The sequence below is a fragment of the Aquila chrysaetos genome, chromosome 8, assembly GCF_900496995.4.
Source record: "Aquila chrysaetos chrysaetos chromosome 8, bAquChr1.4, whole genome shotgun sequence".
Lineage (NCBI taxonomy): Eukaryota > Metazoa > Chordata > Aves > Accipitriformes > Accipitridae > Aquila > Aquila chrysaetos.
This window is the reverse complement of record NC_044011.1, coordinates 43766311-43780232: the sequence shown is the minus strand read 5'-3', so window position 1 is coordinate 43780232 and position 13922 is coordinate 43766311. Positions and strand designations below refer to the sequence as shown.

Here is a 13922-nt window from a genome sequence, read left to right as displayed (position 1 = left end):
ATGTCCCGTGCGAGGATGTATGTACAAGATGATGTTCAAGGTGTCATGCCTTGGTGGTATCTGCTAAGGTCATATCTGCTTTGCCAGTTGACTTCAACCCCGGCCTCTGTCTGCATCAATTAGTCACGAACGTACTCTGAATGCATGCCTAGGCTAAGCTCCAGCAGCCTGGAGAGGGAAATCGAGGCTTAGAAGAGCTCCTTAGCACAGATCCAGCTCCCCCTCGAGTGGCCCAGATGGCCGGGGGAAGCCAGAGCACCGCAGCACCATCCACCCGCTGCTCTCCCAGTACGGCTCTTCCCCAGTCGAGCGTGGACAGGCTTAGCCTGGTTTCCAGGGGGGGTCCGTGGCCAGCGGTAGATGGAAATCCCACAGTGCAGGGTGCTGCAGACCATTGGCAGGTCTGCGTTTCACCTGGCCATGTAAACACAATTTAGGCGGCCAGAAGGAGCGCAGGAGCTAGAAACCCTCCCACCCGTTCTTGTTTCCTCTTTCTCGGCTCCACTCTTCCCTGATCAAGCTGCTGCTGGAAGTTAAAGAGGAACCCGACACCTCAGTGATTACACTTTATGGCTGATTATACTCTATGTCATCATATTTTACATCTCCTGTCATTTCAGTCCAAATGGACTGTGTTAAAATGACTCCTTACTCAACAGGGACCCAACCCAAAGATTGCTGGAGTCGGGTTTTAAGCCATATAGTCTTATTAGGTGATTCCTTCCCCTTCATCCTCAGGGAAACGTCCCATCTGGCCATTAGAATTGATGAGAATCTCTGTATTAATTTCACCAGGCTCAGATCAGCCCCTTAAATCTAGTCATTAGCATCTTGAGTTAGATTTGCTACATTATCAAGTTAAATACATTTTTACATCCCTTAATTTCTACCAGCTCTGCCGAGCTGGTTTAGAGAACAGCGGAGAGCTCGGCTTTCATTCCGGCTGCTTGATCTTCAGCAGGATCTTAATTACATCCCCATCACACGCTACTGACAGTTAGTGACGCATGAACCGGCATTAACCCAGGCCGACTCGCTGAATTGCAGGCGAGTGTCCAGTGCCAATAGTTTTTGCTTCTTTCTGTTAATCAACGAAAAACGTCCTGGGACACTTTTGAGGACCGCACAGCAGCTCGGGATGCTCTCTGTGCAAAGCCACGTTTTGGGGTAGGATCGCTACATTAAGCCCCGTGGCCACATCAGAAAGAGTTTGGTACAGCACGAGGACGCGGGGAAGCTCCTCGAAACGCGCTCGTTTGCGTTTCTCGCTTCCTCTAAGTCGCTGGGAAGTTTATAGTTAAATGCACAGGTCAGTGGGAGAGCGCTTTTGGGGAAAAATTCTCACCAAGGAATCCCTCTCTTTAGGGGTTCTCATTAAATACAGGGGGAGAACACCCACCCTAGAGCAACACTTGGGTGGGTTTGGATAACCAAAGCGTTGCCTTCGAGCTCATTCCCACCCTTTGCTGGCTGAAGAACATTTCAACTCTTCCCAGCTCCCCGCTCGCGGTGAGTTTCCCTCCGCGGCCCGAGTATTTTGGCCGAGCTCCTCTTCCCACCCGCCGCCTCCAAGTCTCCGCCTCAAGCAGCCGGAGGACCCCGCGGGATGCGCCGGCTTTTCGGGGCTGCGGGGGTCGGTGTCGCGTCCCGTCCCCGTCCCCAAACTCCCGATCTCCGCCGCCCCCCCCCCCCCCCCCCCGCCCCGGCGGTGCCAGGCGCCGGGATCCGCGCCTCCCCACCCGGTTTCCGCGGCAACGGGACGGCGGCACCCCCGCTCCCCCCCTTCCTCTCCTCCTCCTCCTCCTCCTCCTCCTAGTCTTCCTCGTCCTCCTCCCGCCCCCCCCCCCCCCCCCCCGCCTCCCGGGCAGTGCGCAGGCTCGGCGCGGCGGGCCCGGCTCCGCACACCCCATCATGGCGCTGAGGCGGCCGGCGTTCCTCCTGCTCCTGCCCCTGCTCGGTGAGTCCCGGTTACCGGAGCCCTCCCCGAAGGCCGACTCTAGCCCGTCCCGTCCCGTCCAGACCCCCCGCTCCCCCGTCGGTGGGACCCTCGGCGGCCGCGCATAGCGGGGGGCGGGGGGGGGGAAAGGGGATGCGCTGCCCCCTCGTCCCGATCGCGGGGGAGGGTGGAAGGATGGATGCGGTGCCCCGATGGAGAGCCCGGGGAAGGGATGCGCTGCCCCGGGGCTCGGTAGCGGGAGGAGCGCGGGGAAGGATGCGCTGCCCCGCGCCCTCGTCCCGGGGAGGGGAGGGATGCGCTGCCCCGACCCCCGGAGGGGATGCAGGGACGGGACGGGACGGTGCCAGCCCCGCAGCGAGGACTCGCCGGCTTCCCCGCTGGGAGTATGGTGCTGAAGTGGGGGGTGGTGGTGGTGGTGGAGAAGAAACAGCCTAAAACCCCAGCTCAGCGAGGAGCGGGTCCAGGGATGAGGGTGCCAGGAATGTGCAGCCTCGGCAGGCAGGCAGGGCGGACACTAGTGCCTATTCAAGACCCGGCACAGGCGCCTATTGTTCCGGGGGCCCCGCATGAATGTTTGCAGTTTTAATTGCAAAAACATTTGCTAATTCCGCTCAGGAATGGATTTGGGCTCATTTGTTGTCTGGCTATTAATAGTGGGGGGGATGAGGAGGGGGACAGCAGCCGGTGGGTTTGCATCGCCCTCCCCCTCTCCGTTTGCCCAGACGGCAGAAGGAGAAAACGGGATGGAGCGGGGTTAGGGTGACAACCGGCAACCGATTACTAAAATACACGGGGCTGCGTACGCGCATGCATGTGCGTACAGACACAAATAACAGTTTTGGGTCAACTCAAGACTGAAGTGTATTGAAATATTTCAGACAGTTTATCCAAGGACAAAACAAATCTCCAATGACTCCAAATAACTTGCAGAGCCTCTCGGGCCTCAAATAAGGTGAGATTTGGGCACTATTTACCAAAAAGGTGAGCGGAGGGGCGAGAAGACGACTCTGATGCTCATCCACAACGAGGAGATGGTTGTCACGCACTCCAGGGTCTGTTGTTCACTTGCTTTACTGTGGTTTGTAGCAGAAACAGTTTCAGCAAGAGAAATTGGGAGGGCCTGATCCTGGAGCATCACAGAGTCTTCCAGGTGCTAACCCTGGATTCGGATGCTCCCTTTGAATGAGAAAAATGACAGACTTACTTAACACAACTTTTCCTTACAGTTGGGCTGCAAGGCAGAGAGGTACCCCATTTCCTTCCTCTGTTATGGGAGCAGTGCCTAAGTGTCCCGTTGAATCTGGCCTAAAAGATAGCAAGACTCGAAGCGAACTACAGATACTTCTGCGTTTCTTTAGACAGACAAATGTTGCTAAAACCAGCCAAACAGCACTAGTTTCACACCTCTGCCTGAGAACATTTATCTGGTGAGTAAACCAAGTGGTAACAGGGTTTGCTCTCCATTTAAATACAAAGGTTTATGGCCAAATCGAAGTGCCTCATCCTGTACTGATTTCCAGCTCTTTTCAAATTTGAGGTCATAAGCCCCAGAGAGCGGGCAGAAGTGAGGTAGGTTGAGAATAAAAAAGTTTGTTCCACTATGCTTGACTTTACGTACTGGGGGGCATCCCACTAAGTTAAGGTTACGCTGTCAGCAGTACATAAAATTAAACGTGTGCTGAAGCGTGCAGAGTTGGTGCTGGATAGGGAGATAGGAGTGAGACCAGGAGGACGCAGTTGATGCCAACTGACTACTTGGGGAAAAAAAAAAGGGCACAAAAGGAAGCTGACAAAGGTAACATGATACTGAGATCCCGAGCTGCAAAACTCTGACCTGTACACTTTAGACTATAAGGTGCTGCTTAGACTATAAGCGCTGCGGAGCAGGGATTGCCTCCTCCTGCAGTGTTAGTGCCAGAACGGACCCTGCTCTTGATCGCGGCCTGAAAACATTGCCACGAAACAGGAGCCAGTGGAGCATGGAGTATTCAGTGCATACCCAGCTCTAGGCACTAAAAGCATCTAAAGATTCTGCACATCAGAGAAATGCCATGGTCATAATTATACTAGCGGAAGTTACTGGCATCAGTGTGGGAAAGTGGAGCTTTACAGTTGACATCAATGTTACGTCCTACCTTGAGGTCTCTGTTGCAAGCTTCCCCGTGGAAATGGGCATTTGGATTTTGAGGACTTCACATGCTGGACTGAGGGCAGAGCTGTCCCAAGACCTTTTTGGGAGAGACCTTCCCAAAACTCTCAAGTATTTCCTGTTAAAAATAAAACATGTTGATACCTTTTAGTCCTTGATGGGGAGATACAGCAAGTCCCTGGCACATTTCAGTTTTAAAGCTCAATATATTCAAATCTCCCTTTAATTTAATTCTGGGGTTTTGGTAATAGGTTGGATTTTGCAAAAGGCTTTTCAAAATCTACCGAGTAGAAGTTCTCATTTCCTTTTTTTTTTTTTAATATATGAAGTCCATCTGTCCCAGCCACCAACAACTGTTCCGAGTCAGCTGTCAGTGCCAAAAATCACTCGGTGGAAATGTTGTTAGCTCTGTTGGAGTTATGATAAGCTGTTTGTTGGTATTTTCTGATGGGAAGTATTTGCAGTATTGCTTTCTTTTCAACAGGCAGTAAAAAATCGGGACAAACAGCTTTGAGAGCCATGCCAAAATCAGACGCTTAATAACATCTTCAAAAAAATTCTTAGGAAGGGCTTGGTGTTCCTATTTGGGTAAGCAGTATCTGGCATCACCACCAAAGAGTAGTTGGATGCACATCTACTTTACAGCTGTTGACAAAGAACGTGACACACCAGCACATTCCCTCTTGCTCTGAATACTTCTGAGAATTACTTGGTTACTGAAGCACAAGTAGATTCAGAGAGTAAAATGTGTTTTCTTTAGTGAGGAGAAAGAGCTGTGGACTGAGATGTTGCTCTGATCGTGAACTTAGGTTCTTATACTGACCTGTTTGTTTTCCTTGTACAAGTTGAATTCTGGGTCTCTCGGCCCGCTGCAGCTGTTTTTCAATTATCTGTCCACGCACTGAGGATTTGCACCAGGAACATAGGGTGAGCTGCCAAAAATCACCTAAACAAGTAAATAAAGCGGAATGAGCTTCTGCATTTAGCTTCACAAATAAGGACAAAAGCTGCTCCACATAACGGCTGTGGGTGGGTCGGCTTTCTGAGGCTCCTGCCAGTTTGCCCCTAACTTTAGCCATCTCCAAAGGGTAAAACATTGCTTAGCCCCCACTTGCTCCTGCTTTCCTTGCAGCTGACTTGGATTATTATTTAAGTTTCTCTTGCAAATTGCGCTCACTGCTTTAGCATCCTTTGCGATGAGCCTTTGTGTGTTTGAAGCAGAACTGGCCTCCCAGTTGTATATTTAGAGCTAATGCTTCACAGTTGATTGCATCAAGCCCCGATGATCCGGAGAAGGTTCGTGAACTCCTTACAGAGCAGGCCTGAAGTGGTGGGAGGGAGTTAGCAAGGGGAAAGATTTCCACAGACCAACAGGATCCTGAGTCCTCAAGAGTCCTTTTCTGCAAAACAAGAAGTGTGTATTGCTCACGTGCCCCTCAACAAGATTAAACAACTGCTCTATGCGTAAAAGCTGGTGGCCTGCTTTGAAACTGCTGTTTATATCAAGAGATGAATTCAAGATATAAAATTAATTAGGATAATTACATTCTCAATCTGGCTTCTCTATCAACTGGAATATGAACTGCACCATCTTCTTCCAATTGATAAGGGCTGTTTGCCTTCCCTCTGAACCCCTAGGGAGTATCATGTTTTTGTGAGACACAGGATCAAAACCAAATTCAACCACTAAACATCAGTTCCATGTAGTGGCAGGGTAAGGGTGTGTGCCATGCAACGAAACCCATTCCTTTGCTGAGTCAGGACATGGCCCAAGAACCACTTAATAGCTTTAATTGCACTAATGAATGTTCTGGACACAGTCTTAATTTTCACCCAAAGGGGCTGGATTGGCGTTTGGGTGCAGTTCTGTCAATAGCTGTGCTTGGGGCAGAGGAAATACCTGCTGGGTTGCAGTTCTCAAACTCCCATGCTGGAAAGGAGAGTTTTCAGTTTCGGAAAAATAAACAGTAATATAAAAACAGGACTTTTTGTTCTGGCTGGAAAGCTCAGGTCTCTGTTTGCTTATGACCCTTCAGAGTGCTAACACCCTCAGTATTGACTTGAGCTTAGAGGTATTGTTTGGAAAGTTTAATTCTTTTTCTAGAGACTTACCAGCGAAAGAGTACATCTGTGGGGAACAGGACAGCAAGGCACTCCGTCGACTTTGGTCTTAAGGACAACCAACTCCTCACAAACTTCTGCTTCTCATTTAGGTAAGCGGAGGTCAAGCAGGCTTCCTCAGGGGATAAATGTTGAGGGAGGTGTATATTAAAGATGTTTCCTGCACAGGAATGGCCAGCTGAGGTTCTGTTACCACTTCTTCCTCAGCAGTCGCTAACTTTGATTGCCTTGCTGCATTTCATACTGTAAGAAAGCTTTGTGTGACTCCTGTGCAGAAGTTCAGCTGTCTTAACACACAGCTTGGAAGTGCAAAACCAAGACAGCTGCATAATTGAGCTGGTGCCCAGTTCTTATTAGAGCAGCATCCTAAGCCAGGCTTTCCAATTTCTTAGAAAAATCACTAATATGCAAGAAGCAAGGTCTAGAGAGGGTGTTCCTCTGCAGTTCTTAAGTGTCTTGTCAAAGCTTTTTCTCTGCTGCATTGGGTATTGAAGGAAATCGCTTTTGGTGCGTGTTCCAAACCAGGCAACTGGCAGAGAGAAGAGCAGCCGATGCAGAAGCAAAATTTATAAATGGGAGTTGGCAAAAAAAAAAAACCCCAAAACCAAAAACCCAAAACCCAACCCAAAAACTCTGCAATTTCCTCTGCTCCTGAGAGCACAGTTGGGTAGGATTCCCATGAACTCATCTGCAAACTGCTGAGAGTTGTCAAATGGGAGTCCAGTCAACACTGGGCTGGCATTAACTAATTAAAAAGAAAACCAGCCACATACATGCTGTAACCTGACAGCCCACAGGTACTTGAGATAAGCTCGAAAAATTAATGGGAATTGTTCTGTCATGCAAGAATCACTTGTCAGTATAAATAATATAACGTATTGGGTTATGTAGTGCCCCTTGTGGGATGGAGCACAGGGCTTAACACCGCATCAGTTACAAGGGGAAATGAAGGTTTCAGCGCAGCAATAGATGAAGTAGATGAAATTAAATTGTGTTCAGATAATGCTTAAGGTTTTCTTTTTTTTTTTTTTAAATCACAAATCCCAGGGATTTCAGAGTTAAAGCCAGAACACACTCTAACCTATTCCCATCAACGTACCTGATTATTACAACACAAATGTAAGATCAGTGGGTTTTTAAGAGTCCTCTTAATTCATTTGGGCCCAGCTGCCTTATTTGAAGACACTGAACTTTAAAACTGCAATGTGCCAGGGACTTAGTATATCTTGCATGCGGCTAAAAGGTAGCAGTGGACAATGTTCAGCAGTATTTCAAGATTTTTTAATCACACTATTAAAAATGTATTTTGGTGGCCTAGGTAAGATTTTCTGCTGAGCTGGAGAAATCCACTGAAATCTAAGGGGATTTGTTCCCATTACGAGGCTGTGTTTCGAACGCCCGTGGCCTCTTCTGAAAATCCCCACCTTAATAAACTCTGGGGCAATTCCTTATATATGTGGCCAGCATTTTACCGGTAGGATGTAAATTGGGGCACTCTGTTTTAGACTCTGTTTTTGAGGGTGGAAGTATAATACTTCTAAAATTCAGGTCCATTGAAAGCGTCTGACTTCCCTGCTCACTCCCCCGCCTAAGACACCTAATTCACTTGCCATTTTTGACAGTCTTGTCCGGTATGTCTCAAGTTGTATAACCACAAAGTCCTTCAATGGTTGCTGAAGGAGCCCATAATATTCTGCATATCCATAGTAAGTTAGAATTTTTGTTTCATTAGCAACAAGGAAAAAGACGGGCAAACAATGTCATGGAAGAGAGCTGTTCTGAGAAACGAAGCTTACCTTTTAACAGAGCCAGTAGTGAGTGCTCTGCCTAGCAGTCCTGCTTTTCATTCCCAGTGGAAAGGTTCCTGCCACTTCGAATCTCTCCGGGGCGGCTGCGTGCTCTCTCAGACCTGCTTGAGTGGCGTCAGTTACACAGCTGAGGACTTAATGATTTTGTCTGCACGTCAGTGTACAAGGCTCTGCTTGATCTTTTAGGGCAAGATCAGCCATGGAGACGGTATTTTTGTTTTGCTAGGGTGTTATCCTTGGAAAACAAAGGCCTTGATAGATGTTACCGCTTTTACCTGCGGTACAGTAGCATGTATGGCTTCTGTTCACAGATCAGCGTCTGTCTTCGCTAGGGGCTCTCAGAAAGAAACAAAAAACTCAGTATACCAATTTGTGTCCTCACTCAATGAAAGCTACCCAAAAGACTAATTCATCGCGCTACCGGGCTGCCATAAAGATGAGGAGCATTCCTTAGAGTATTGGATGATAATGGCTGCGTGAGCAGCCCTTGAATCACAGCAGTGGAAAGAACCGAGCGTCCAAAGGCAAGGCAGCGTCTACCACATACCCCGAGGGTCCATTAAGGAGATTGCTGCCTGCTAATGGACTTCCTCCTGAGGCGCTCTGGCTGCTAACACTCTCTTGAATGATTTCCGGGAGCTTACACACTTAACGGCAGGGAAGGTGTTGCGAAGTCCTGCAGTTCTTGCTGCTTCTGTAAAATAGCTTTTATCCCCTCAAAGGATCTTATCAACCGCTATTTTTAATACCCACTTAAATCTTTGCTTTAATCTTTTTCTTCTGCTTCGATCTCTGCGAAAGCCCAAAGATAAATATTTCTTTATACCCACCATGTTGTTTGGGGTTAGTTATTTTTAGAGCCTGGAAAACATCCCTTCTGTAGTAGCCAGGTCCTGTGCATCAGTTACATACCTTAGAAGGGGAAGTCCCCGCTCTCTGAACAACAGTGACTTGTACCTCTGGACCAGCCCTGACTTCCCCGGCCAGTGGGACTCCCCCGTCCTTGGAAGAGTGGGTTGGTTTTGTTGAGGTGTTTAGATACCGACAACCAAGGTGGAAGGAGTAATACGCAGCTCCCTATTAGCGTGAACGCTCTGTGCTTTGCTGACAGGACTGGACACATGTGCCATGAAACAAGTTAGCTTCAATCATCATGGATCTCCTTGTTGATCTAGGAGCTCCTACAGCAGAGGCGGTGCTGGTTTGTTTCCCTCTTTGGTCTTAGCTACTCCGCTGAGATTGCGTGTAGTGTACATCGATGGGGCTGGTCTGATTTCTCAGGGAGCAAGGAGGCAACGGCTTATCTCGTTTCTTGTGCATGAGCAAATAGCCAATAATGGCTACAGCTTGGTTAGTGCTGATGGAGTTGCCTTTGAACTGGCGATCTGGAGATGAAAGGCAGAGTGCCTTGTAATCGCTTCCTGGGTCTGTCTCATGGGTCAAGCAGAACTGGCTATTTGAGTTGGTAAGCATCCTTACGTATCTGGTGTTTTCCCTTCGTTTTGGCCAGTTTTCAACATCCCATAAATAACAGGGCAGCGTGGAGCTCTGCTTGCCAAAGCTGCCTTGTGCGTGCTGGAGGGGAGGTTAAACCAGGTACTAACTTCTCTCTTCTTCCATCAGAAATCCTCTGGTGGGCCTGGCCGACACACAGCTGTCCTCATCCACAGGCACTACATGCTCTCCCACACAACAGGGCAGGATAAGCCCTTTGAAGCCTACATTTGGGCTGGCAGCAGCTTCTAAGGCACTCCAGTCCCCCCCCCCCCCCCCCCAGTTGCCAACTGCGCCTTGAGTTCTCCAAGTCAACAGCTGAGCTGCGAGCAGGGCTGATAAGTCTGCAGTGCTGGATCGCTGGGGCTTTGCCAGAGATCCCAGTTCACTTGCGGTGCTCTGTGAGCATGGGAGGACTCGGGGGCTTTTTCCCGACATTGCGCCAAGGCGTGCTCGTCGCCCACCGGCAGCCCGCTGTTGGTCAACAATAGTGATTGTTCTCCTTGCCCGGGGAGGCTCCTGGTGTTCTGCTGCAGGCTCCTTGATCCTCCTCTTTCTGCAAATATTTGGAACAGATCCTGTTTGGCTGTTCTGACAGTTTGACTCAGCTGGTAAATGACAAAGGCAAGCTGGACCCAGGTTCACCGTGACAACGAGTAGCTCTACAAAGAGGGGAGACGAGGGTCAAATTCAGAGACGAGGCAGCAGGCTCTGTGGGAGAGACCCAGAGGACGTGCAGTGACCTGGCCTCAACTGTTAGAGCCGGAGCTGGGTTGCATGCAGCAGTTCTGCCTGCAGCATGTAAGGGGATCCCTAACCTTCTTGGCTGTAACACTGCACAGTCTCGAGGCGAGCGTGTTTTTGGAGCTTCTTGTGGTCTACTGACAAACATGTCATCATTCTGGCTGCTTAAATATTTCCCGAGAGCTTTTCAATTCCTGGCTTATCCTCGGTCACTTCTGAGACACACATGCCGTACGTCTCACATCTGTCACTCAGCTTCATGGATGTGAGGCAAAGTCTTTCTTTGCTACAAAGGCTTCCTTCCCTCTTTTCCTCCCTCTCTGGTTTCCTTTTCCTATCTGTGTCCCTCATTGAGAAGCAGTAGCTCCTTTAAAGAAATGCGAGGGAACCCATTTGCAGAATTTACAGCTGCTTCCCGAGGCTCGAGTGTCCTCCTCTTTAACAGCAAGCTGTTAAGCATGTTCTTAAGTGGGAAGATAAGTGGTGTTACGATCCTTTCATCTTCTGGCTCAGAGCAGGCTGGAGATAACTGATAAGGGGATGACAGCAAGGAAGATGCATAGGCACCTTTGGATTTAATTCCTACTTTGCAAGGCAGTCTTTAAAGCACATCTCTGGTGGGAACACAGGCTGGTAAAATAAAGCTGGTCCTTCCTTTCTCAGCATATGTCTTTTCCTCATGTCTCTGAGGCAGATCCTCTGTCTGTGCCAGCAGAGCCGGTGCAGAGTGAGCGAGGTTCTCCATTTCAGAACCCTCCTTCTGGTGCTGACATTCGAGGGACTTGGCTTGAGCTGCCTCTAGACACTGTTTCGGCTGGTGATTTCATTTCCACGTTTCTTTTTTTACAGCGGTCCTTTGCGGATTTGAGCTGTACTTTAAACAGGGCTGCATTTGCAGTATGGGAGTAGCAGTCTTGCACGTGATGGGCAAAGATGCATTCCTCTGCAAGGGTCTGTAAGAGAGCACGCATCAGCGACAGCTTCACGTGGGTGGGAGTCTTCAGACCACTCTGTAACAGACTGTGCATTCAGTTCCAGAATTCCTGCTTTAGTCCCTCGTCTGCTGGCTGAAACAGGTGGCAAGCACATGCCTGTAAGGGTCTTTACTGGGGGTGGTCTTCAAGGTCAGCCGTATCCAGCCCGCATTCCAGCTGAGTACCTCATCTTCTGGCCTAGCTGGCTCTGGGCCATCCAGCCCAGAGGTTCCTAACCATGGTACACACGCCGCTTGTCGAAAACAAACCACTTGAAAGCACCGTGTCTGCGGCCCGAGCCTGTGCCAGCCTGCTGCATTTTCCTCCAAGGAGACGGGGAAAAGCGGTTGGGGCAGAATGCGTCAAAAAAGCTCAACAACACCTCCGAGGCACGCGCGCTGCCTGGTGCGGCGGAGAGCCGCTGCTCATCCCACATCCCCGTGAAAGGAGGCAGCACCCGCACAACTCTAGTCCGTGGCGGGAGATGCTGCGTCCGCGGTAGTACGTACCACAGTCTCTGTTGGCAGCAGCGGTAGCTGCACAGATGAAGTTGGTAAGGCACTCTAGGCCTAGGAACATAGGTAAAAAGTTGAGCTATTTGAGTCGCGGAGTTAAAGCCTTGGGCAGGGTTTTGGCACAGTTTGCAAGCAGGCATCATCCAGAGGAGACAATGCCTATGAGAAGACCGCATCCAGGTGCTGCTTCAGAGGAGCCCTAGCTAGCGCCAGGCTGTTTCCAAGTGCCTACTTCTGTCTCTACTGTTGCGTTAAACAGAGATTTCTGCTCTCAGCGCTCTGCATGCTCTGTGTGGTGGCAAGCCTTTTACAGATGAGGCTACACACCTTCCCGTAGCAAACCCCTGTCTATCTGCCTGGCGAGCCTCCCCTCTGCTTTATCTGGGGAGGTGCTGCATAGCTGAGCGGTGCTGGCTTTTTCCACCCTAGAGCTCTTGCATCACACCCCAAAGTGTGAACAGAGGCTGCAGCATCCCTCTCAAATCGGGCCCCCCAGTGCCTCTGCACCTCGCTGTTACTCAGCACTTCTCACTGACAGGGAATTAAGTAGGATTTCTAGGTCATTGTGGGCCTGTCAGGAGGAATCGTCTTCTGTAGACCTCATTATCAAGGCTCTTTCTGCAATGCCAGACTTCAGAACAATTGCTGCCTGGTTCCCTAAACACTGACTAATGAGACAGAGCTGTTAGCAGCAGTTTGCTAAATAAAGGCTGTTTCTGCCGGAGACAGAATAAAGCCAGACTGGATTTTCTTAGCTGTCTCTTACACAGAAGGTATTTCAAAGGACCCTTATTAAAATAATGAGCTAGATGTTGCTCTTGTGGTGGCTGCATAGGGTCAGTGCTTGATGTTAGTGCCAGGTGCTTCCCCAAAGCAGTGACTTCAAGTAACTGGTGCTCAAGTCACCTAAAAACCTCTCCAGCTCCCTTGGTTTCAGTTTATCTTGAGCATTTACCCGAGCTCCTGTGACTTTGTCCCGCTCTGATAGTGACTTGCTGCCTCACGGTGGACAGGCTGCTTGTAGCTGTCGGTGACCTCCATTTCCTTGGGTGCCATAGGAAGATATTCTTTGATCTCTGGGTTGTAGCAAAGCTTGCTCGGCATTCACGTGCATGGCTTTGGCAAGGCAAGGGATCCAGCATCTGAGCAGGTGGGACAAGTGGGACTGCTGAGAGGAGTGCCTTGTATGCCTGCTTTTGAAAGGAGCTGGAGGTTTGTAGATCGCTGATAGGAGGCAGGTGAGATTTCTGCCTGTTCCTGGATGCCGAGCAGAAAGGACATAGCCCCCACTTGAGTAGCCTGAGGCCAGGTAGCTTCTGTTGATGTTCCTGTAATGAGAATTTTCATCCTACCTCTCTTCCTGTTGTCAGAAGGGCCTGGATTAAAGATGAACTCTGAAGCACAATGGGATGGGTCTGACTGCCTCTAGCTGGAGCAGGTACAGGAGAGCTGGGGATTATTACTTGGCCAGTTTGCAGGTTTCTTTGAAGTGGTGCTTTGATGTGGCAATGGGAGTCCATGGAAGGTAAATGGTGTCTAGACAGGTTTTTCTCACTCTCTGTTGTTGTCTCTGAAGCAGCAGAAACAGTGCCAAACAGGCTGAACGGCTCCAGGATGCGAGAAGCAGAGCTATTTCTAGAAAGATGGAACAATGGTTCTTCAGGAGAATCCCAGCCGGCTCTCGCTGAACCCTTGTCAAACCTCCTGCAGGTGGAACTGCTCCTCTCTGTGCCCCGTGCGCTGCCTGGATCAGTTAATTGCAGCTAGATGCTATTAAGAGTGAGCAAGGGGCAATCCAAGAGGCGGCCGGTGTGTTTCCAGGTGAGCTGGCATGGCAGAGAGATACAGGAGAGGTCCATTAACCAGTGCTCTGGTCAGCAGGGTTAGGAATCGAGGACATCGGTCCATTTTGGCAGCATTCGGAGAGGGATCGGGCTGGCTCCAGCGGTAGTGTGCTGAGAAAAGACTTCCTCAGTTTGGCTAGCGGGATGCTGCCAGGACTTGCCCAGCAGAGCTGGCCTGCATGCCCAGTAACAACTGTAGCCAGTGGTTCAGCTACACTGGGAGGGAAAGAAAAGGCAGGCCATGGTCTAGAGAGACTTGTCGCTGGCTGGCAAGCTGTGCTGTCAATGCTGTCTTGGCTCTGATATGCTATCTCCC

General features: G+C 49.8%; 1 protein-coding gene and 1 long non-coding RNA gene across 2 annotated transcripts in view; one reads left to right on the top strand and one right to left on the bottom strand.

The window, feature by feature from the left end:
- The first annotated feature begins 1836 nt into the window (after positions 1-1836).
- Positions 1837-13922, top strand: part of JAM3 (junctional adhesion molecule 3) — a 32155-nt gene continuing 20069 nt past the window's right edge. Inside the window, exon 1 of the mRNA XM_030022162.2 lies at positions 1837-1957. Within this exon, the coding sequence (XP_029878022.1) occupies positions 1912-1957 (46 nt within the window). The 5' untranslated portion in view covers positions 1837-1911. The remainder of the gene's footprint in view (positions 1958-13922) is intronic.
- Positions 2801-13883, bottom strand: LOC115344598. Its single transcript, XR_003924564.2, has 5 exons — positions 8024-13883; positions 6219-6756; positions 4930-5506; positions 4093-4224; positions 2801-3262 (listed from the first exon to the last, which is right to left on the bottom strand). It is a non-coding gene; the product is annotated as an uncharacterized LOC115344598 (long non-coding RNA).